This window comes from Lagopus leucura, unplaced genomic scaffold, assembly GCF_019238085.1.
Source record: "Lagopus leucura isolate 7727_CA_CO unplaced genomic scaffold, USGS_WTPT01 Super-Scaffold_760, whole genome shotgun sequence".
In the NCBI taxonomy this organism is placed as follows: domain Eukaryota; kingdom Metazoa; phylum Chordata; class Aves; order Galliformes; family Phasianidae; genus Lagopus; species Lagopus leucura.
In genome coordinates, this window is record NW_024962257.1 from 167,926 (window position 1) to 192,931 (window position 25,006).

Below are 25,006 nucleotides of genomic sequence, written 5' to 3' on the forward strand. Positions count from 1 at the left end.
GAGGGCGACTAAGATGATCAGGGGGCTGGAGCACCTCCCCTGTGAGGACAGGCTGAGGGAGTTGGGCTTGTTCAGCCTGGAGAAAAGAAGGCTGCGGGGTGACCTCATTGCAGCCTATCAATACCTGAAGGGAACCTACACCCAGGAGAGGAGTAAACTCTTCAAAAGGGCTGACAACAGCAGGACTAGGGGAAATGGATCCAAGTTGAGGGAGGGAAGATTTAGGTTGGATGTTAGGGGGAAGTTCTTTACTAGGAGAGCGGTTAGGCCCTGGAACGGGCTGCCCAGGGAGGTTGTGGATGCCCCGTCCTTGGACGTGTTCAAGGCCAGGTTGGACGGGGTCCTGGGCAACCTGATCTGAATGTGTATGTTTGGTGGCCCTGCTAGGCAGGGGGGTTGGGACTACATGATCCTTGAGGTCCCTTCCAACCCGGGTGATTCTGTGATAGGCAAATTTTTGTCCTAGCAGTAGACGTTTCTGTACCATGTCGTAGTAGATTCTGCATTTAGGAATAATACAGAGGTTTGTGCACTAAGATGGACTGTGCATCTGTGAAAGTTGTCCAATAGATCCAGCAAAAATAGCACTATTTGGGACATACTACATTCTGAGATCTTGCAGTGGCCTTGAGATGGTCCTGCTTTCAATGCAAAAGCAAGTTGAAGTAACTGGAATGTATTAAGTTTCAGTGTAAAGTGAACTTACTCACTTGAGAATGTCTGTCAGTCTTGGAATTATGTAGAACTTCCAGTATAGGATGAGAAGTGTATGTGGGATCTAACACGTTAAAATAATTGAGGATAAACATTAGAAGAGAAGCACTCGCTACTAGCTCTTCTTCTGCCCTACTTTTAAAAAAATGTGTCATGGGCATTGTTGCCTTGTTGTTTTTTTGATACTCTGCTAAATTTCAGTTGAAGTTTTTTTTTTTTTTTTTTTTTTTTTTTTTTTTTCCCTCTCATGCTTGCTGTACTATTTTAAATGGAATTTTAACTGTCTTCCTGTATCTAAATTAATCGATATGATCTGAAATCAGTACCCAAAGAATAGTTTTGTAGCCAAATTCTACTAACAAGAGCATCCCTCTGCAGTTTAGGTCAGTCTATGACTTTTGTGTCCCTTACGAGTCCTCAGTATTATTAGGTGCCAAAAGAACATAGTGATAAATAGTCCTCCATGTGTAAATACACAAACACGGCTATTTCTTAAGTTCCAGTCAGTGATGTTATTAGCTTTTGCAACCATCCAGTTTGTAGTGGAATGATACTATTCATTGCATATCTTCAATACACTTGGCTTGGTACTGTGAGGCTGGTGAAGGTGATGTACCTTAAATCAGTGGCACTGAAAGAGGCTTTTGCTGTTAATCAACAGCTCCCTTGATACCTGCACTAAGTCTGGTGTGTAGGTATATGTCTCAGATTTAGGGAACCTCCAGGACCACTAGCAAATGCTGTGCTGCAGAGTGACCCAGAGCCGTTACTTGAAGTTGCAAAATATGAGAGCACTGACGAGAAAACTTGGCAGGGGATAGTAATGTAGAAAAGACTGGAGAATTACAAGTTTTAATTCTTATTTTTTTGCTTATTGCAGTAGAAATCAAGAAGATCAGGTTCAAATACAAAATTGCAGTTTTTGACAGAAAATTGACAGTAAATGTTTTTGGCTAAAAGGGAACTTAAAGGAATGAGAAAATGAAGTACCTATTAATGGTTGTCACCAAGTAGAAAGGAAGCCTGAAAATAATTAACAATTGTAAAACAATAAAGAATCTAATATTCTTATTAATTGTTTAATGTATTTGTGCCTTTTACTGGTTTATCTTAAGATAGAATAATTTATCTTAAAATTCATTTCCGTGATCTTTCAACAAAATAGATATGTAAGGTTAGGAAGTAGCCTTAACACCTAAGGAGGCACAAGTTTAATGCACAGAACACTGTTGTTATGATGTTACCAATTCATCTAGAGTGAACAGTGAAGGTGGAAGAATACTGCCTTGGTCAAGTAACCTTTTATTCAGTTACAAAGTATGCATGTTTTCCTTTCAGCTTGTTAAAATTATCTTAACTGTCTCAATTTAATTTGCATGTTGCAAGTTAGAATTAGCGTTGCTTTGCATCAAATCAAAAGAGGTAGTTACTGAAGTGAGTAAATTCATAGGAAGTAATTAACAATAATGCATGTAAAGCTTGTATTTTTATTTATTCTGGTCTCCATACTGTGTGTATTCTACTAATAATTGTTCAGCGCTGCTGCCAACTGATTGGCAAAATCTTTATCAGTAGTCCTTGCAAGAATAAATATTCTTCCTTCCGTTTATTCGCGTTTTGTGCAGCAACAGCAAATGGTTCTGTTTCTGCACGTGTAAGAAATGTCACGGTGAAGTTACTCATGTTTCTGTACATAGCTTTTCTATATTGTAAGTAATTTGATTAAGACTTACAATTTTTAATAGTTTGTTTTGTAATACATGTATTTGTAAAATATGTTGGTTGTACACTTGCAACTTTTTATTCCCATGATAGCAGTTTTTTTAACTGGTACTTAGACAGCGAGAGAAGAAATACAGGTAGCTTGAAAAGGAATGACTCAAAAATAATGTCTTACAGGGAAGTCGTAGGGAAGGAAGCCGCTTTAGGCTTGGATGTTTTTGCATTCTGATTCAGCAAAGCACTTCAGGACATACTAAAATTTAAGTACATTTGACTTGAATTGAGGTCAGAAGTATTGGATGTTTGTGTTTTTGTACTTTATCGGATTTAGTAGGCCACAGAAACTATCCTGCATCAAACTAATTAGTCAAAGTCACGCTGGTATAGTGAGCTGTTACTTAGGAGAGGAAAAAGAGAAAGCGAAATTTCTAGCTAATGCCTTTGGGCCCGTAGACCAAATAATACTTCTTAGGAGTAAGCTTTGATGTCCGATGTCTTTGAATAGAATTAGTAGAAAATTATGACTCTTTGGTGTTTCAGAATTGGAGCACGTTTATTAAAGGGGGAAAGCTTTGGAAATCCTTAATTAAAAGTGAATTAATTTGAAGTTGAGGATTGCTTTCATTAATGCTTACTTAATTTGCTATTGGGTGATGTAATATCTATGCCTGAGGTCTACATTGTTCTTGATTGTTAAAGTGATCTTAATTTTCAGCCTTCTTAGTGAGCTCAACTACTACGCTGTATTATTTTCATATACTTTCATGCTTGTGGGTTTTTGAAAAATGAGTAATATAAATTTGACAGGCATGCTTGATTATTTTGATTATATTAGTTTGATAATGAAGAAACGAAATGGGTCCATTTCTATTGTGTTCAAACCAGGAAAGAATTCAAATTAATTTTACATATTTATCCATATATGTTAATTCTTTAACAATGTTAATGTGGCATTCTATAACCATAAAAGAAATGTTGCTGTTTGCATTTGTCATGTTACTTTGTAAGTGGGAATCTCAGTTCACAAAGGTGCTTAATTATGGAGATTAAGTTAATACAATCCAGTCCACAAATAAGTAACTTAATTGAAGTACCATACTGACAGAAATAAAAAGAACTTCATCTTAGGCGTGAGTATTCTTAAGCTTTCTGTGACTAGAAATTTTCTCTCACTGCCATGTGTGCATCAAGGCAGGCTACAGAGTACTTCAGGTTTTGAGTCTTAAGTAAGTTGAAATCCAATGACACATTTAATAGTGTGTGTAGGGCAGAAGCAATTATCATTCCTAGTTTATAGGAAGTGATAAATGGCTATACTGTCAGATCAGTGGTCTCTGGTCCATCCAGCCAATTTCACTGTCAGTGTCTAATGTGGATTCCTGGATCCATGCAGATCCTCTGACCTGTTAACTGAAATAGATGCAATTGAGCTTTTATGTGTACAGCACTTGGAAAAAGAGGTTTGTTTTTTTTTTTTTCTTCAGTTTTTTGGTTGTATCACTATCTAAGAGAAGAAATCTTTTTTTTATATTACAGAAATATTGTAGCAAATACTTTATTGTATTATTTTAAAGTATATTCTGATCTTACTTTGGTATATTGCATTTTAGGGACTGCTGATAATAGAAGTACTTGGTGTAGCTTAATTTTTCTTTAGAAAACTGAATATTTCAGATCACGCAAAATGCAGGATATCTCTTCTGAAAGAAAAATTTGGTGTTACTTGCTGTTCCTTATAAAATATCTTTATATGCAGGCATTATTAAAAAACAAACAGGCAATGAGAATCAATAGTAGGTCCTATTAGAGGGTATCTTCTATCTTCTATTAAAGGAATCTACTCTGGAGTAGGAGATGAATTTTAACTAACATTTTTGTTATTGCTGCAACATAGGCTAGTGAAAATGGGTCTCAGTTTCATGAAATTTTTTGATAGCTTCTAGAAGCTCCTGAATAAAGAGTAGACTGACACATACTAAGACTAAGGAGAAAATAGAAATAAAATTTCCCTGCTCAACAGGTGAGCAAAGATATAAGCCCTAGGGGTAATGCTGTAGGCTGCAGTTTTGTATGTTTTTCTTAATGAACATTTGATTCCTAACCAGTTTACAAATAGACGTGTAGTGAACATTTATGCTTTTAAATAATAAAATATTTAGATGAGCCTGGATTTTGTTAGCATAACATTACCAATTGAATGTTTCCAGCAGTGGAATTAAGCACAGCACTGAAAACAGATTAGTTCTGGCTTTGTTCTTAAGCTTTCTCTTTTTTGTTGATATATATTTTTTTCACGTTAAACACTTTTTCTCAGTGTGGGTTTTGAAAAGGCTTATCCTTTTGGCTGGATGCAGGCTTGCTTGAAAATGCTAAGTAGCTTATGATTAAGGTTCCAGGCTTACCCTGAAAAGGAATTCTAGCTGTTTTTATGGGGCTAGTGGAGTTCTCACGGTTCAAGTACATTTCCACATATCTATTAACGTGCTTGTGCTTGGAGAAGATCTAATCAGCCATGTTATATGTTCTAAGAAAGCATGAGTAAAACCTTAGTATGGCCAGTTAGGTCATGCAGTGATATATAAACTACTCTCTTACTCAAAATAAAAGTTCTTTCAAAAATTACCTTGGGGAGGGACGTGGCGGGGGGGGGGGGGAGGAAATTGACATTTTTGTGAGGTATAGATAGAGCTTGCAACTGTTCTGGTGACCAAGTAGTCATCTGCAGTGAAGCTGGGCTTTACTGGGCAGCTCTGTGCAATGTGGTAGGAGATGTCCCAGAAATCAAGCAATTAGAAGTGCTAATGAAAGTGTTGCTGTCAAATTACTTATCTAAAAGGATTGCTTTCTTTCTGGGATCAGTAAAATGAAGTAGAGTAGAAGGGTGGAGTTGAAAATGAGTCAGCTGTTTTGGTAAGAGAAATCCGGGGTAATGATTACTGTCACGTAGAAACTCCAGTGGAAAGAAAGATTTTCCTTGATTTATTCTTTGTATCTTATCCCCTTGAATTCCTGTTTGTTTCATTGAGTAAGAAATGTACAGAAAGTCACTCAGTGGGATAGTCACTTCTGGTAATTCCATGCATTCTGTGCTCATGTTTTGTCTTGCAATGCTAGTCTTTTTCTGCTGTACAGAAATTGATTTTACAACTAGGATGGAAATGTAACTTCATAATTTGAAGATGACTTATTTTGGCATAATAGTAATGAAATGATGGGAGTAGATCAGCGGTTGATTTAGTTCCTATTCTAGCTCTGATTTTCAGCTTCATTTAGAGGTGTACAACTTGTGAAGAAAAAATGATGTAACTTCTTAAAGGCTGATTAACCAAACTGGTGCAAAATACTAAGGTTCACCAAAATAATCTGATTTCTGCATGGGGTTTCTATAATAGCACTGTTTGGTTTATTTAGGAAAGGATTCTAGATGTGATAATGCAGAGGCTGATACAGCTCTTGTTAAGGTCCTAAGCTGTATTTACTTTGAGTTGAGTTGAACCCTGTGCTGTGTTTTTTGTTTTTTTTAACCCTTGCACTAACAATAGGTTAAGTTAAATAATAACTGGTATTTAGAGCATCAGAAACAGGAGGTTTTATATTGTTTGCAGCAGCAAACCAGAATGTGTTTTGTCTGTCCCTAAATCATGGCAGGTAACCATGGCAATCATACTATTTTCAACAGTTGATGGAAAATGTTTGAATCACCTTAAGTGAGCTTCCCACTAACACTGTAGAATATCAGTGTTTTGCCATCTGCTACATAATAGCAGTCTATTGAAAGACCAGCAGTTGTGTGAAATGATTTGAACTGCAAGCTGGAGTTAACTTGGCCTGTAATGAAATATTGCAAAACACAGTAACGTTAATTTTGGTATGTCAGGCTCTGCTTCTTGTTTTTAAAGCTTAAAAATCTTTTAATGTCTTTTGACAGTCTGTAAGATTTATATTGTATGTTGTTCTTAGAAATTTGTAATTTGGTACTGGTGTCTTGTGGGCAGAAATTTGGCAAATTTTCAGTCAAAAACAATTTCATAAAATATTGTGGGTGATATAAATTCCAAATTAAACGAGAAGAATGATGTATTTTCCCAGATGTGCTTTAATGCATCTACAATCTGAAGCAATTTTGGTTGTTAACTGAAATTTTGTGAACTGTTAATGAAAAAATATATGCTGTTGAACTGTGGGCTAGGAAATAATTTGGGAGAGTAATTGTGCAGAACCCGTAGCAGTTTCATTTTTCTGTAAAATATGCCTACAAATTGAATGTTTATGCTGCTGTGCTAGATCTCATTTAACAATCTGTGTGCAGTGTGAGTTTATATGAACTGATGGTAAATGTGACCAAGATGCATATAGACTTAAGTCAGAATGCCTGTATTTTCTATATAAATGAGTCACAGCTAGTTGCTGGATGCTGTCGTGAGTTGTAATTCAAGTGGCACTGAATATGTGAGGCTTTCTCTTCAGCCAGAACACAGTCTCTGTCTGAAAGGTAGCTCTAAGTCAGATTCAGCATCTTTACAAAGAGCAGTAGTAGCTGTCCATAGAATAGGTGAGCGTGTGAAGAGTTTGTCTGAACTGAAATCTCATATCTTAAAATCAGAGCTCTTGTCTGCTTTGAACACCCTTTTGCCCCATGTAGTTCTGTGGATTTAAGGATTGGGCTGATCAAGAACAGACTAGAAGATGTTTTATGTGGAACAGTTAAATTTCTTCAAGTTTGGAGGGAACATTCAGTTTACCACCAGACACATTTAGCAGAACTGAAAGGGCCAGTTAGCCTTGCATTTTGGTTTTACAATTAGTCAGTTAGTGAGATTGTACCTGTTGCTCGGAAGAAAGTGCTTAAAAATGAATGTTCCCAAAGCGGTTGTGGAAGGATCCGCTGTGTTCTACATAGAAATGAAGAAAGCTTAGTATAAAGTAACTTTTTTTTTTTGGTAATAATTTCAAGTGATATATAATTTGTGTTCTGTAAACAGTTAAGCTCCTGAAGGTATAAGATCTGAATATGTGTGAGGATGCTTCTAGTGCCATTTTTGGTATGTACTTTTAGGGGGAAAAAAAAAAAATTCTGCCATTACTCAAGTATTTATTTTTATCATCTGTTCTTTGACTCCTGTTAGTGATGTCTTTTTTGAAAATAAGATGTTTGATGATTCAAGAAGTTCTTTATTCTCCTTGTTAGTGAGAAGACCTACTATTTATTCATCCTACTAATTCATTTTCTTCTATATGCTTCTCTTGAATTTCAGATCTTTTTAGTAATAACTGTACATATTCCTGAGAGCAGCTCTCTTTTTGAACCATGTTAGTAACATTGTCAGTGAGACAATGCCTTCCTTTACTTAGTACTGGAGCATGTATGTACTTTCTGGAAGAAAAAAAAAAGTGTTTAACATTTAATCTGTGAAATGCTGGAGATTTTGCAAGGGTAAATGTGTTTGTAATTTGAAAAAAAAACACAAAAGACCTCGTCTCCAGATTACAGGCAGATCGGGCACGTGCAACGTATTGAATCTTAGAGAAAGATCCTCGCTGTTTTTTGTGTCATTGGATATGCATGTTTTGACAGATAAATTTATGTCCAATCGCCGAAGTTGCCACAGAAAGTATTTTTACTTCACTAGTAAGTTCGAAACAAAATCCTTTTTTTCCTTTTAATTACTGCTTTAATTTAGTTTCCTTTTAATTACTTTTAATTAATTTTAATTTCCTTTAATTATTGCTTGTAAAAATATCCTTTGTTAGTGGGTATATGAAATACTAAATTGTCAGTGTTAGATAATTGGGTCCAATGTGTTTTATTTACCAACTGCTTTATTTATGGGCTTGTGACAAGAACTCTTGGTCACTGTTCTAACTGGCAGTAACGATGACAAAGTAATTTCTGAGTAGCCAATCTGCTGTTGTGAAGCCTGTGGTAACAAAGTACGGATGTGCATCTACATCGTTCTGATCCTAGATTACATTGTTTCTGATGAGGAAAGTGGGCATGGTAAAGAAAGTTGTGGTCGAGATTGCTCAGTGCTTATTTTGGAGATTAAATTTAGATCAGGCTAAAAGCTTTTTTAACTGTGTTTCAAGGTTGAGTATAGCTCCTGGCTTTTTTTTTCTGTTTTTTTTTTTTTTTTTTTTTTTTTTTTCTTTCAGTATTTCACATGAAGAAATGGCAGAAAAAAAAAACCTGTGTTATGAGCTCTGGTTAGATCAACTGTAAATAGCAAAAATGCATTTTCCGAGCATCTTCTGGCCGATTAACTAGAAGACTTTGTGCAGATATTATCTGTAGTTAGTGACATGTTTTACATTAAGATGAGCAATGGAAAGTACCTGCATTTGGCATTTTGCTCCTGTGTTTATAACTGAGGTAGTGGTCCTGCCTGTGAGAGGGAATGTACTTGTTTAAATACATGTGCAGCAAACAGGTGGGATTAAAGAAAGCGGATTCTGCATAAGAACAAATTTTAGTGTAATTAAAATGATTTCCCCACAGATAATGTTGTTGAGGACTTGTGACCAAAAGGTCCTAATTGGAAAAACTGCTAATGATTGTATTACAAATAAATAAAAATTTGGGGGGCTTTGGTAAAACAATATTGAGGGAAGTGATGATAACAGAATCAAGAAAGTGCAGTGGGGGATGAGGCTGGTTCACTGGAAGGGATCAAACCTGAGGCTGCCTCAGTACTGGGTGCAGGCTTGCAAAGTGATGCTCCTCACGTCTCTGTACTACACAGAGCGGGGGAAAGGATTACTCCATATATAAAATGTTCTCTGAGGCCAAGTATCATTTGGTGTTCCTGTGGCTTTCAGTACCAAAGTTGTTTCACAAAAACTTTTTTTTGAGATTGATGTGGGACACCCTGTGACGTGCTTTGCTGTCTTCTGCCTCATGCAGCTGGTAGTAGCAAATCAGTGTCTTGACTGATGTGTGTGGAGATTGAAATCCTTTGAGTGAAAAGATAACAAGGCAAAGTTGCTCCTTGAGCTAGCCAGAGAACTAGTAGAACAGGAGAAATGAGTATCTTGGTGAAAATTGACTAGATTTATTTATTCCTCACATTCTATTTATTTCTACTGTGTCAGCACATGTAAAAATTTTTGCTTTAACGTTTCCCAACAGCTTGTGTAGACTTCTGTTCTGCACTCTTGTCCAGACTTGATTAGTACTGCTGGGCGTGAGCAAGCTGTTGCTCTGTTCTGACCAAGCAGTGATTGTACTAGGTTGAGGGTGCAGGGCTGTGACTGTAGAGTGGGTTGCAGAGGTGTTAACAATTCAGAACTTTTCTACATGAAATATCATTTTCCAAGAGTTTTCAGGCTGCTTTAATTTTTCATTATTCAGTAAGTCATTTAATACCAGAAATATTTGCTGCATGACCTGTGGGGGATGTGCATGAATGTAGCAAACTTGCTGAAAAAAATAATGGAACAGATGGAAAAGAAACAGTGAACTGTATAACGTGGTTGTGGTAGTGTTTGTTTGCTTTCATTTTTCTTATTTCTCTACTGATCTCGATTCTTCTGTGTGTTAATAGAACTTTGGAATGTCAAATCAGGTTGGTCATCAATAGAAGTTCGTGTCTAGAAAATAGAAGAAAAAAGTATATTTGTATATACTTTAGAATTTTATGAACTTAAAGAAGCACTGTGTAGCATTTTAATGCCTGTAAAATGAACGTCTGCAGCAATTACAATTACAGGCTGTTAAATATTCATCTGCAAACAAAAGTCAAGAGAAAGTGTTGAAGGTGAAAATAAACTTACGCTTTTTTAGAATGTCTTTGTTGCCAATATTTGCAAATATGCTTCAGTTAACATGGTGGATTTTGTAACTCTGAATTTGAAGGTCTACTTTGGGAAATGCCATTCAGAATCTTTTCTCATTCTATCTCATAGAAGTTGGCAGTCATGGCAATACTTTTAATGAGATACAAGAACAAAATGTTAGTAAGGGTTCTAGAAACTCTGTAGTGATTGTCCTGAATTCAAAGGAGCATCCCTGATTCGATGATGAATTAGTCTGTTTTTCCAAGGAAGGAGTAATCTTCAAATCTGTATCCCCTGCGTGACTTGATCTTTTTAATATACTGAAATTCTCTGGTGGCATGTCAACTGTATTTACAGCGCTGTATTATTCAGTTGTCTTTTTATTTTTGCAAGAAGCACAGAATGGTTTCAATCATATTTCTTACGCACATAATGCAGGCTGAACAGGCATCCTACAAAATACTCTTCTTTTGAGAACTGCAGCTAATTGTGATTTTGACTTTGTTTCCAAAGACCTTACTGTGACATTGAAACCAGGTGATCACAATGCCTGCAGCACCTGATGATTTTTGCAGATTTACTATTGGAAAAAGAATTTTGGCTCACAGAAGAGACATTCTGCCAAGGAGAGAAGTCAGTATCAGTGGTTGTTTTTGTGACACGGGTTTTTGCTAGGTTGGATGTGACTGTCTTTATTCAAGTGCAGGGTCGAGGTGTTCTTTCCTTTGTTTGCATGTTTTTAGAAATCACCAACATATTTCTTTAAACAGAATGTGCATGGATCATCAAAAGATTAAATTGGATGCTTATTAGAGCAATTATTATTGATACAATAGAATTGAAAATTAAAAAAAATTACTTGCACTGCTTACATTGTTATTTCTATTTTTAGGATGCAAAATTTGTAGAAGAGCGTCGCAAACAGCTGCAAAATTACCTAAGGAATGTAATGAACAAAGTTATTCAAGTTGTGCCAGAATTTGCAGCCAATCCCAAAAAAGAGACTCTAATTCAGCTGATGCCCTTTTTTGTGTAAGTATCTGTCAAGTATTCAAGAAAATACTTAGCCTTTTTCAGCACAATTTAAAATATACTTCCAACATCTCCCAAATCTTCAAAACAGTGTTACTTATTTTTTCTGATACACAGCATCTGCTCAAATTATAAATGCTTCTGTTATACTTAAAGGAATATATGATGTATATGCTAACTTTTCTTTATTTGCAGTTTTGAACAAAATCACTGTGTAAATCTTTCAACATGAAGAATATGCATTGATGCAGATTTTTCAAAAAGTGCATGTTTTCAGTTTTTTTCTCTTTGGGCTTTAAAATTTGTGTTTTGATTTGCTTTTGTGGGTTTTGTGTTTTTGTGTTCAGTTTTGAGGAATGAGGGTGGATCACTGTTAGTGTGTTCTTACCAAATTAAAAAGTCGAGCTCTTGCATTCTTTCTAGGTGAACTTTGATAGTGTATGTTCTGACTTCACTGGTGTTAACTTTGAATGTGTCCAGAAATAATTTAACACAGTCTCGTCTGCTAATAACCTGAAAGCAAACCCTTTGATAATCAGTCACATTGGGATATCGTTCATTAAACCTTTGTTTTGCTATAAACATGTGATTTACAAATACTGTAAAGAACTATGTACAGCACTTTTAAAAACTGATATTCATGCAAATTTGCTTTTGCAAGTGACATTAAGTTTTGCTAATAGATTTTCTGTATGCTGTGTGCTAAATCTATTCATAGTAAGGCATTGTAGTAAGTTTGCTCTTCACAAGTTTGTACAGGCTGTGAATGGTTTCAGGTCCAGTTTGGCTCTGTTCCATGACTAATGGGGCATGGAGACCCACGGACCCTCGCCCTGGGGGAGGAGGAAGGGTGAAAAGGGGGAGAAAAGGCAGGGATATGGGCTTGAAAACAAAACAGTGGCAACAAGCTAACGGAGAAAACTAATTTACTAAACATGATATCAGAATGTGCAATAACACAATATGATCCCGTATAATTTAAATTGAAGCTAATAAATCAGATAAAATGAGGGAGAGAGTATCCAAAAGCAAAGTCCCTACTCTTAAAGCTAAGGGCGAGACAGCTAGGGAGCACGCACTGCAGAGACGAGCAGCAGAAGGGGCTGCCTTGTGAATTGTGAGCAGTTTTATCTTTATCTTTCCCTCTGAACAGAAAATGGAAATGGAGCAGTGAAAGGTGCCTGGAAAAAATCAAAATCCGCAGAACTGGAGCATTATCTCTTTAACTCATGGTGTGCTCTACATGATGTTATGATGTGGAATGCCGATAACAAAAAATCATACAACCGTGACACAGGCTCTGTGCCTCTGTGGTTAGGCTGGTTTTCAAAATCAAGATCCATTTAAGTTTGAAAACATTTCAGTGAAAGGGAGCATACTTAAATGGAGTGCTTGCATGGTCTTATGCAGAAGAGTTTTAGATTTTCAAGTTTAAGGTTAATTTCAAGAAAGCTGTATTTATTAAAAGATGCATAGGTAAATGGAGGAATGCTGAGTTTTATTTTGTAGCTTTTGTATTTTAAGTATTTTCTGGTTCTGAAGAATCAGGATCAATTTTAGGAGGCACCTTGAGGTTGTCAGAAATGGCACAATGATGTCTGTAGAGTCAAATATCTCACCTTATGAACTCACTTTATAGAATCAAACTGAGGGCTATAAAGATGGAAATGATTTTGAGTGCTTTTAGTCAATGGGCCCATGTACAGCTTTTTGTTCAGTCATCTTAAAATTGTTTTTCATGCTGGCAAATTCAGAATACATTTGCAATTGAATTTTTAACTCGAATTATTTTTCTTCCTGTCCCATTATATTTCATTTTAAGATTATTCTATACAGTTCTGAGATGTAGTGAAATAATTCCTCATCAACTTCATTTAATAATCAGTTGTTTTACATGTGCAGCAGGAAAAGAAATTGATAATGTCTGAATAGAAGTGTAACAGGTACTATTTAAGCTCCTATGTTATCTTTTGTTCATTCCACACAAGCAGTAAAGCAGAGTAACATGTTGGTCAAGGCTAGATTTTCCTCCTCAACATGTTCAATTTCAAGGTTTGTAATAAATTATGTTTTTTGTTTTCAAATGTACACAGAGTAGTTTATTATTAGCTTAGCATTATTGTTAGCTTAGCATTTGTTAGCTTAGCTATTAGCTATTGTTAGCTTAGCATTTCAGGGGATCATAAAGATGTTGACAAAATGAGTATTAAAGTAAGATATAAGTGAACAATAATTCAAACCAGAGACTATTAGATTAGGAAATACAATGGCTATTCCTGCCATACCACAGGTTGCATTCAAGGGCACTACCTTTTCTTTTTGGAATTTTTTTTGTCAATTTCATAATTCTCATTGAAGCAGTGAATTATAGCAGGTTCTCGAATATTCCTTCGTATCCTGACATGACAAGAGGATTCTTTTAACAAGCGTCTGTGTATTATTTCTCTAGAGCTTTTTCTTAAATAATAGAAACAATAATTCAAATAAGAATAGTGCCACTTAGTTGGCCTTATTGCTTTGTCAATGCAAATGTCTGTATTCACATTTTCAAAATTACTTTCGAAATATGCTGCCTATCAGTTAATATTTCATTCAATAGATTCTCTCCACAGGATATAGTTTATTATACAGCAGACACAGGCACTGTTGAAGGATGAACTTAAATCTCTTCACAGAAACATTTGTGGAATAGTATTTTAAATAAGATTTTTGAATACACAGACGCTAATGTCTTCACATATAAAGATCATCAAACTGTAATCTAACCCTGAAGCACTGCAAACAATGTCAGTGGGATGTAAGGAAATCTTAAATGCAATTATGAACAAATTAACTTTTCAAAAAATGAGTTGATGATGGGATATCTGTAAAAGCTGTTGCACCTACATGTGGCTTCTAACAGCATAAATGACTGTTCATCTTATAGGTCCTAAACTTTTGCCAGTGGGCAAATTTTCACTTGATTGCATCCTTTGAAGTGACAGCCTGCATTACCAGCTTGGCACTGAGTTCAGTATCGCTTCAGCAAATCTTTTATGCTCTGTAACAGTAAGCATGTACTTTGATAAAGAGGTATATAATTTACTTGAAGAAAATGGGACTAGCATTTGCTTAAGTATGTGAATTTTAATTGGTAAAGCATCTCCTAATACCTGAAACATGGTAATGAAGCTAATTTATTGCCATGTTAATTGATTGATCTACTCATAAAACCATGTAGACACATTATGCAGCATTTATCTTTCAGCAGAACTGTGATGCCAAGCGCTGATGATCGTTGAAGTAAAAATCTCATATCTTTAAAAAAAAAAAAAAATCCATGGCAACACCTTCCATAAATAGATTGAAATTTAACAATCTGAATTTTCCGGGACTTCACAGATTGTGTGAAATAGAACTTTGATCCTGGCTCTAACGTATTGGAAACTCAAAACTTGAATAGTCACTGAAAAAGTCAGTCAGGTCTTTATCAGGTAGCATTTGTTGCAAATCTGCTGTGCTTTTCCACATGGTAAGTAACTGTTCTGCATCCTCTTAGTTGGTTCAGACTTAAGGTCTGCAAATTTACTTACTTTTTTTTTTTGTTATCTGTGTTGATAAAGTGGCATGATATTCCAAAGTGAAATTAAGAGCAAATAAAATACACTTCTTCCTGTCATGTGATTGCTTTTCATGCTGTTAGATACTTATGTGTAAGTTATTCTATATATCATAGAATTCATGTATGTTTCTTGTAGGCATTGTGTATCAATATGCTTCTATTAACACTGGTTAATATAAGTAATGACGTATAGAAACCAAATGCAGATTTCTATGTGCAAGCAGGTGTCATTTTCATAGCATGTTAGAGTGCACAGCTCAGCATTTAGGTTCCTGTTTAATTTGAAAACAGTGCATATAGACAGAGGAGCAGTTCTGTTAACTGCAGTGACTTTTCTAGCAGGAACTTTGAAGTGGAGTTTACAGCCTGCAGAAGAGTACTGAAATTGCCTTAAACTAGTAGCTTTCACAAAGTTTATTTTGGGCAATAGAATAAAAGATATGAAAGACTCAGCAGGTTTTCTGAATGAGATCAATGTGGTTGAAAACTTGAGTCAACAGGGAACCGAAGCCTATATTACAATAAAGAAAATGTGAAATTAAAGCAAACTGAAATATGAGTTAGATAAATGAATTTATTTGAAAGAGATGAGTTGATGTGTAGGTTTTTAAAGCTGGAGTGAATTGATTTAGATGGGGAGCTGTAGGAAGGATTGACTTACGGACAACAGAGGTTTAGGTTTGAATCTGCTAGATAGTATCAACTGAGCACAAGAGTGTGAGAGAAGCAGCAAGCATAATTATCAGCAAACAAAATAGTTGGGAAAGTATTGGGCAGTAGGGTGTTGTGGCTGTTGATGTGAATTGATAAAGAAAATAAAACTGGAGAATGTGGGGAATAGAGAATGAATGAGTAGAGCTAGAATAACGGAGGTGAGAGAGCTTGAACCAGGTTGGAATGAATGGAGGGAATGTATGTTAGTAAAAAAGACGACAGTAGGAAAGAATGCGTGTCTTTTGTGCACACAGCAAACAAGCCATTTCATGTAAGTAATGGCAATTTGTTTTTTTTTTTTTAATTGGAAATGGCTGTGGTAGGTGAAATAACAGCAAAATATGAGGCTTAGGGTAGACACAGAATTTTTTACTGTCTGTTATGCAGAAGGTATTTCATCTTTTGTTTGAAAATAAACCCGGGGGGGATAAAGATTCAACTCCACATAGGATGTTGGTATGCAGACGTCTGGTGTAGCAAATATTCTGCACTCAGTTTCAAGAAAACAAAGTATTCTGTAAGGGGTATAAAACCGAGATTATGTTTAGTTACTGTTTCAAAGATGAAAATATTTTGAAGAGAATTTGCTGAGAGATGGAAGTATAAGCTTTATTCCTTTCTCTTTGCGCAGGAAGGGGTAATGAATACTTGAGAAAATGTGGTTTAGAAAAACCTGTTTATATGTCTTGCATTGCAGTCTTCCATTGCTTCTTCATTCTCATTTCTGTGCAACACTGTAATGGAAAAATGGATGCATCCATTCAAATAGACAAGGCAAATAGTCTTCATGAGGGAGATGTCCTTATACTTGCATATGTATTTGGCTTTAATCCAGACCATAACCAGTTTGTTTATGCTTAACTTTTCAGAAGGAGGTGGGATATTTCTTTTCCTCATTTTGAAGACATGTTGAAAAATATTTCAGTTGTCCTTTATGCAAGAATAGCATGAATTAGCCACAGGCCACCAGTGGAAATTCAAAACATCACGTGGTAGCCTTTTTTCTTGGCTTTGTTAATCTTTCAGCTCTAAACAGGGCCCACTGAATTCGGTTGTATTTCAGATGCTATTTTTATGATGTACCTTATTATATTTTGCACTGCTGCGATAATAGCAGAATCCATGAATAGTTAGTAGAAGAATTCTAGAACAACTTGGTGTAATTATTGTCCATTTGTGTATATGCTTGTCTATACTTGCATGTCGTATCACTTGTCCCCATTGAAATATCAATAATGAAAGTACTTGTTGCTAATTTTTTAAGAATATTCTTGGGAGTGCTTCAGAAGCATCCAAATACCTTTTTCTGTAGGTATGAATTAGATCAAAATTAGATACAGATCACTTCAAAAAATGTAAAATGACCTGAACTATTGATGTCTATGCAGAAATCACTGTCTCCAGGAGCATACCAGAGTAATTTTTCTTCAGATCTTCATATGATTAATGACACAGTGCCTCAGCAATTGATTATTCTGGGGCACTGTGAAAATTTACTTTCAGATTTAAGTATAATGCAGTCATACTTAAGTGTTCAGTAAAGTTCTTGATATATTGGGAAAAAGAGCCCCTAATGTGTGGGTCTGCAGAAATTGCTGTTCCCTGTAGAAAATGTTAGAAATCTGTGCCTCATAAACACCTTGCATAAAATTGTTTATTTTGCAACTGCATAATGAGCAGAAGAATCTTTCTTATTAATCCATGTCTCAAATCTCTTTTCTAGAACTTGATTTGAAGCTGTAAGAACTCATAAATTCTTTATAAGAGACTTAATTTATTAGTCTTATTACAGTTTCTGGGTAAGTCATAAATATACTGAACCACTCTGAATGCCTTACTTCTTTTAAAGTCTTTCAGTAGAAGACTTCTAAAGATGAAGAAGACAAATCCCAAAGCACTAGCTGTTGAGAATAGCTAGGCATGACCGCATGAAAATTAAATGGGACTGGTTTACATTGTCAGGCAGAGTGAATATTTTATCATGTTTTCACTTCTACAGCTGAGTCAAATACATCTCAATCCTAAGGACTGGCGAGGCCACACCTCAAGTACTGCATTCAGTTTTTTGGGCTGCTCGCTGCAAGTAAGATATCAAAGTCCTGGAGCGTGTCTAGAGAAGGCCAGCAAAGCTGGTAAAGGATCTGGAGCACCGACCTTACTTGAGTGAGCTGGGATTATTCCTTCTGGAGAGGGCTCGGGTGACCTTATCACTCTCTATAGCTACCTGAAGGGAGGCTGTAGTGAGCTTGGGGTCGGCCTTTTCTACTGTGTAAATAGTGGCAGGATAAGAGGGAATGGCCTCAAGTTGCACCAGGGGAGATTCAGGCTGGGTATTAGGAAATACTGCTTTTCTGAAAGAGTGGTCAGGTACTGGAATGGACTGCCCAGGGAGGTGGTGGTGGAGTCACTAAGCCTGGAGGTGTTCAAGGAATGTTCAGACATTGTGTTGAAGGATGTGGATTAGTGAACTATTGGTGATTGGTGGATGTTGGACTGGATGATCTTGTAGGTCTTTGCTAACCTTGGTGATTCCATGACTCCAGCAATTTCCTGTGCCCACGTTTCTCAAGGCACAGGGCAGCTGTATGTCTAAAAGGAAGAAATGCTTCATGTATAGATTTTGTTACTGCAGTCAAGTTGTTATATCACCTATCAAGAGCATAAATAGTCTTTTCGTTGTATCAGCATAGCCTGTTGGTCTTTGGCCATGTACCGTAACATTGCCAAGGGGAACCATAGGCATGTGCTGTATAGGCATCTTACAAGAAGTCTTTTCTCCTGCTGCTTGCAAAATGAAACTGCTCCAAGATAAAAATTCTCCATCATCTTGCTCCTTTCTAATACTAGAACTGATGTTTTTAATTTCTTGGTCAATCCAGACCTAAACTCTAAGGGAGCTGTTGTTCAGTATTTAACCTGACATCTTTGTTGTAGTGGTATCTTCGGAAATTTCAATATCATGTTGTAGGGGAACAATTTTATACATGTTTTTATATCTCTTCTGATAATAGCTGACTATTTAAACTTCCAAACACAGTCTTTTATATTAATAAGTGTAGATCATGTTTCTCATTCAGAGCTAAATTTAATTTCTGCGAAGTCAGGAATAATGACAAGAACATGCCTCCAATTTGTTATGCTTCAGCAACTGGAAAAAAATATTAACCAGATTAGTAGGTGTTACTAAAGTATATAAAATTATTTTAAATCACAATCTTAGTCACTGAACAGATGTTACAGCTGATTGTAATTGGCAGAAGGAGCTGAGATATGTTGTACTGGCAGATCAGCATTATTTCTTGTTTGATTAATAAAAATGTCTTTGATATAGTATGAGCACAGAAACATGAATCCCACAAGAAACTGTCAACAGAAAGTTAAGTGATTTTTCTGCCTGCTAATGCCATTCTTCATGAGGTGCATCAGGTACTACTACAATTGTTGCTGTTTCCAGAGATGTATTTCCATGTGAATAAGCAGCTTGATCCTGAGCTTTACTGTGCTCCCAGGATGCGTTTATTATTACTAGACTCTATTCTGATCTCAGACTGGTAAAAAGTAATTCCAATTCCATGCATATTATTTTTATAAGAAACTTCTCTCTCCACCATTATTCAAGAGTTGAAAACGAGACGGAAGATGCATTTCTTTATATATTTATGTGATGCCATCTAAGAGAATACTGCTGTTCCATGTGCTATGTATGTAAAGAAAAACACAGAAAGCTGGGTTTACATTTTGATGCACGTAGAGTTAAGACATTAATGAAAGGGTCTGAAGAAACTAGAAGCTGATTAAAAAGGCAGTAATTTTAAGCTATTTTCTATAGATGCACCTCAGGCAGAACTTGACACCTAGACAAAATCAATGCAACAGGATTGGTGTGCAAGCAAATGCGAGGCAGATCAATCAGGAATGCTGAAATTCTAAACAATGACCTGGTGGGAAGAAGGAATTGATTCTCAGCTGGTTGCGTTTTTTCTTCAGACTGAGACAAGGTGAGAATGCAGAGAACTTGAGCCTTCAGTACTTGAGTATCCTATGGCTGAATAGGTTCATGCATGGCGAACAGGTTCTGGCACGACTGCCAATCTCAGCCTACAAAATTAAACCCTGTTAAGACTTTAGTGGTTAAGAAGGTAACAGAACAAAAAGAATTGCATACAGGTACGTTTATTCCTTCCTCCTCAATTCCAAATGCAGATTGGCAAAAATAAATTCAAAACAAGTATTTCATCTTCATTTGTATTTGCCAGAAGTACTGGCAGGAGCGTTTTAATGTGCTCATACTTCTTCCCAAGAGCTCACAGAATATCAGTCCATTGGTTTGAAAAAGTGTCTCATGTAGTGCCAGAGACTTGGTTATTTGACCTGTGGCCAGAAAGAGATTGTTAAATCCGTTGACATTGGATGGAAATGAAAGAGTAGTCCTTACTTCCTAGTTTATTGCCATGGGTTCGGGGGGGGTGGTTGTTCATTCTTTTCCCAAATTTAGTAGTTAAACTTGCTGGTGTTATTTGAAATTCAGCATCTTAATTTCAAAGTAAAAAGCTAGAGCTGAAATGAGCAATAATTAAATGGCAAGTTCTTGCATTGGTTTTTGGAGTAGTGTGGAAGAGAAGGGGCTTAGGATGTATATTTACTAACGTATGACTTTTTTTAATACTCCAAACCTTTTTTCACCATCTAGCCTCTGTTTCCATGAGAATGTTTCAGGCCAATAACAGCTGAAATTCATTTTAAGCTTCCGTTTGTCTTTCTGTGTTGGATGCATTGAGATCGAATTCCTTGGTTATAAACTGCTTTATTTAAATCTACATGACATAATGATTTGTCTTGGAATTTCCACTGTGGTGATTTAAAAAAAAAAAAAAAAAAAAAAAAAAAAAAATTGCTTATACATTTAAGATAAATCAGCTGTAATTTCCTATTTGATGAATTTACTTCGAAAGTACTGTCATTTAAGTTGCAAGAATTACTTGCAATTTTTTATTTTACACACATCAGTGTTCATCCTAAGCATGTTATTATCTCAAGTATTCCTGTCAAGACAGACTGGTATAAATGAATATCTCATCCTTTTAGAGGACCTTATTTTTCACTTTTTCACTTTTCGTTTTAATGGTATTTTTTTCTCCAGAGGGGAAAAGTCATTTTCCATGTAATTCTGTGGACATGCCAGCAGGAGGAGCTTGAGTATTAAAATGTCCTTTCAGAGAAGTACATCACCAATTTAAAGAAATTGCACGTAACACTGTGCTTTCTTCTGCAATACAAACTGCCGTACAGCCATGAAGTAGCTTCTGTTGACCTGACAAAGCTAACACGCTATTGGCAGCATCCTGTTGGTAAATTAACCTAATTTAGTTTGAGAAAACTGGGTGAAAAAAAATTATTCAGTTATAGCAGCTCTTAAATATCAAGGATACATCTACATGTTACAAAATGCATATGTTAAAAAAAACCCAACCCTCTGAAACTACTCTGTGCTGTACTACAAACACTAGAGAATAAACAATGCATGGCAGTAGTTTTATAAACAATATAAAAGCACTGAATAATAATATTCGTGTACTAAAAGAATGTTAATGAGCACAGCTGAAATTGAATTCACATGATCAGAGTTCTCTGTAGCAAATTAGAAAGTAGTGTTGAGTTTCAAAATACTGTATCACAGGACCATGGGGTTGGAAGTCCTATTAGCCTTGGCAACCAAAAATTAGTAACATATGCTAAATTTTTAGAGATTTGATTTTGTTGAAGAGAAAATATAGAATTAAAGATCTAGATTGTTAGCCTTGTTATTGAAGGAGGATATATGCCACAGTTACTTCATTCGTTTTTTTTTTTATGTCAATGACTTTCTGGTTGCCTAGGAAGACTCTGTTTCATGAACATAGTGAATTTTAATTCAGAAAAATCATCTACCTTGCTATTTTAACTATTACTTTAGGCTATTCTGCAAGGAAAGTTACAGAAGTGAAATACACTACTATTACAAATCCTTCTTTTTTTCCTGTTAATGTTATCATCTAAATTGGACAATTTTTTTTCCGTACTGAATTACATTGTTATTACTGAAGTAAATAACATTGAATGTGTGCATTGTAGTTCCAAAGCTAATTGCTACCACTGATACAGCTGCTCTTATCTCAAGGAAGTATTCTGCTTCTTGCAAGTGAAATTTCCACTTGACCCTTGGCCTTGTTAATGTCTTTTGCCTTGCTATGATCTCTCCCACGAGGGGTACAGAGTGCTTGAGTGGAGTCTGTGCATGCCTATGGCTTTTTCAGGGTTGTCTGAACTGTGAGGACAGTCACTGCAGGAAAAGGGAACACAGGGTAATCTGTTTTTTAAAAGATCTGTATTTATTTAAAATGGCAAGAACTGCAGAAGATTAGTTCCTCCCTTTTGGACTTATTAACTCAATCTGAAAATAAGTAACTTTTAATTTTAAAAAATTATAAAAATAAACTTGACTTTGTATGCTGTGTAATTTTACGGCCTAGATGACTTACAAAATGCAAAATTTATGTATTAGTCTGTATGTAAGCAGCGTAATTAAAAACCATCTGAAGTCTTCTAAGAGAATGGCAAAAGTACAATGCTATCCCTTTATACTGTAGTTTTCCGAGGAGCGTATAGCCTCTGAATATCACCTAGGTAAGCTTGAATTTTATGTTACTGTTTGTTCTTGAGCTTAATGTATTTCTCAGAGTCTTTTCAAAAAGGCTCATTCATGTAAGGCTGTAGTCTGTTGTGGGTCAGAAGAGATGCAGGAATTCCCAACAGGGATGTATTGCTAATGTTCTTCATCGCATAATGATACATCCATCCACAATTAGAGGATTGTTAAGTAGAGTATCATCCAAGCTTATGTCTATTGTGCTTGTACTTCTATCACTTCAAAATGCTTATTCCACCATTTCCGAACTGCAGCTCAATGCTTTATCTTGTAATTTGCAACCTTCCGTAAAGAATTGGAAGTTCTACTAGTTCTCATTACTGAAAGAGCCCATTTGTAAATTGAAGTTGAGATACCTGTAGAAAGAATTTAGTTCTGTGTAGCTGAAGATGTGTGCTGTACTTCTCAGTGATGTGCCAGGCAGTCATAACATCTGCTTTTTTCATGTTCAAAATGATGATAGAATAATTTGCATATAATTTATTAAAAAACTGCCTTTATTTTCTTCCTAGTGATGTTCCACCTTCTGGAGAAGCAGTAAGCAAAAGCAGTTGCTTGAGAGTGACTACACGCTTCCCAAAACTGTCTCGCAGCCATCAAAGAGAGCCACGAAGTCTGGAACCTCAAAGCGGTGATCTTTGACCCTTTTTCTAATTCTGAATATTGGCACTATGTACTTTAAGTTGCTCTGTGATTCCTTCCTAGCTTGTATTTATAATTTAAGCTCCTGAAGAGACTACAGCTGCATCAACTTAAATCCTGAAAAAGACATTCATTACTAAGGGTCGTATCTTGACGAAGTTCTTTAGAAGTCAGTAATCACTTTCTCAGAATGAGGGCTCTTCACCAGGGCTCACCACACTTGTAAGCATTTCCTTTGTTTTGTGAAGCTTCAATGCACATATTCTCCTTTGTTCTGTTCAAGCAAATTCCTTGTTTGTGTTGTTGTGTCTTCCTTTGCACATGTTCATTTTTCTGGTTCAGACATGAGTATTATATCACGACAATTTTCCTTGAAAGAACAGCTATGTTTATCACTACTTACTATGTCAGTAAAATGTACTTTAAATGACCTCACTAATTTATAACCTCTTGTAAATAGAAAGACTGGGAAGACTGTTGTGTTGTTTTTTTTTGTAAATTATTATTGGGTTTTTTAAAAACTTGACAAAGTAGATGACAAGGGAAAAATGGTACAGTTGGAAAAACAGCTTTTCTATGTTTCTAGCTTGATATTTTCAATAGATTTCATTTGTGGCAAGTAATTCTTTAAAATCAGATATCATAATTTTTTTTTAAGTGAAATTTCAGTCTTGATTTAAGGCTGGGTGCAATATTATTAATTCCTGCAAACCACCACAAAATCAGCATGGTACAAAATGGTGTTTTCAAGTCTTGGGTTATACTTTGTTATTAGCTTCTTACTGTTGCTACAGGGCACTCCCTCATATTAACTGTGAGTTTGGAATTAATACTCTTCATTTGTAGAACACTTCACGTGGTGATAATTAAGAATTACCTGTAATGAAAGTGCCTGTTATGCCTGTTACCAATCATCTGACACTGAACAGTATTCTGCTATGGTAATACTGTAAGAGTAACTAAAAAAAAAAAAAAAAAAAGCAAGAATTATTACAAGTGATGGAAGTTCAAACAAGGATTAACTGGAATCCAGTTCAGTATCCATTAGTTGCTCTGCTGTAGGCAGTCAATTGTGTGTCAATTGTGTGTCAGTTGTATTCTGGTTTTCCTTTGTGTAAGAACATCCTTATTCTCTGAAGTTTTGTTTTTTAATAATGTTAATTTAAATTTGTGTATTTTGTCATTTTAGTATCTATTAATTTTATTCTCACATCAGTAGATACTGAAATCTAACGTTATCCTGCAAGAAAAAAAAAGTCATGTTGATGATTAATAACAGACTCTTTACATCAGTGCTTTAAGAACAGCAAGTAGTGTCTGTGCGCTGGATCAAAATACAAAATCTGAAAGTGCAGCTTGGAAAATAGCCTTTTTTTTTTTTTAATTAAAAGATGCATTACTGTTGGTGTCTTGTCTAACTGAAATATTTACTGAAGAAGGAAGAAAAGCCAGTAGCAAGTCAGCCAAAACCTCTCCAAACTCTTCAGTATGATGCAATGCTGGCAGGGTAAGCTTTGCCTTCATTGGAAGGAAAAGCAGCTGTAATGGTGGTCCCACTCTGAAACAAATCTGAATTCACTTTTCTGAAAACAGAGACTTGGTTAGTACAAATATGACACACATCCACATTAGCAATGAATTGCAAGCAAATCTGAAAGAAAGCATGTTTTTAAATCCTTTGTAATGTACCTGTTTGTCGTTTGAAGCTGTTTTTGTTTTCAGGAAATAATTCACAAATTAAAGGATTTCTTGTTCCGAAAGTTGCAAATGGTAAGAAAACTCATTTTGCACAATCCAGATTTAATTTTCTTTTCTAGTTGCTAAGGAGGAATTTTTTTCTTGGATCTACATTTGACTCTTAAAACTAGTTCATTTCTTTTCTAGTTCTATGAATTTTTAATGTATGTAGATTACACAAAAAATTCTGAACTTGTTTACTGTGTACAGTTTGTTCTTTATTAACTTCACCTGAATTATCTGCTGCTAAGATTACAGCCTGCAAATAGTGTTTGTGATATAAGGTAGTGTAGTGGGTGCATTACGAATCCATTTAAATACTCACCTGTGGCTTATCTGATCTCAAGATAATTGAATTAAGCCTTTCTTCACAAGTCAGATTTCCC

The 25,006-nt window shown here is 35.7% G+C and overlaps 1 protein-coding gene across 1 annotated transcript in view; it reads left to right on the forward strand.

Annotated features, from left to right (window-relative positions):
- SNX29 (sorting nexin 29) overlaps positions 1–24,643 on the forward strand; it is a 79,321-nt gene extending 54,678 nt beyond the window's left edge. Inside the window, exons 16-17 of the mRNA XM_042864370.1 lie at positions 11,102–11,241; positions 22,754–24,643. Of these exons, the coding sequence (XP_042720304.1) occupies positions 11,102–11,241; positions 22,754–22,883 (270 nt within the window). The 3' untranslated portion in view covers positions 22,884–24,643. The remainder of the gene's footprint in view (positions 1–11,101; positions 11,242–22,753) is intronic.
- The last annotated feature ends 363 nt before the right edge of the window (positions 24,644–25,006 follow it).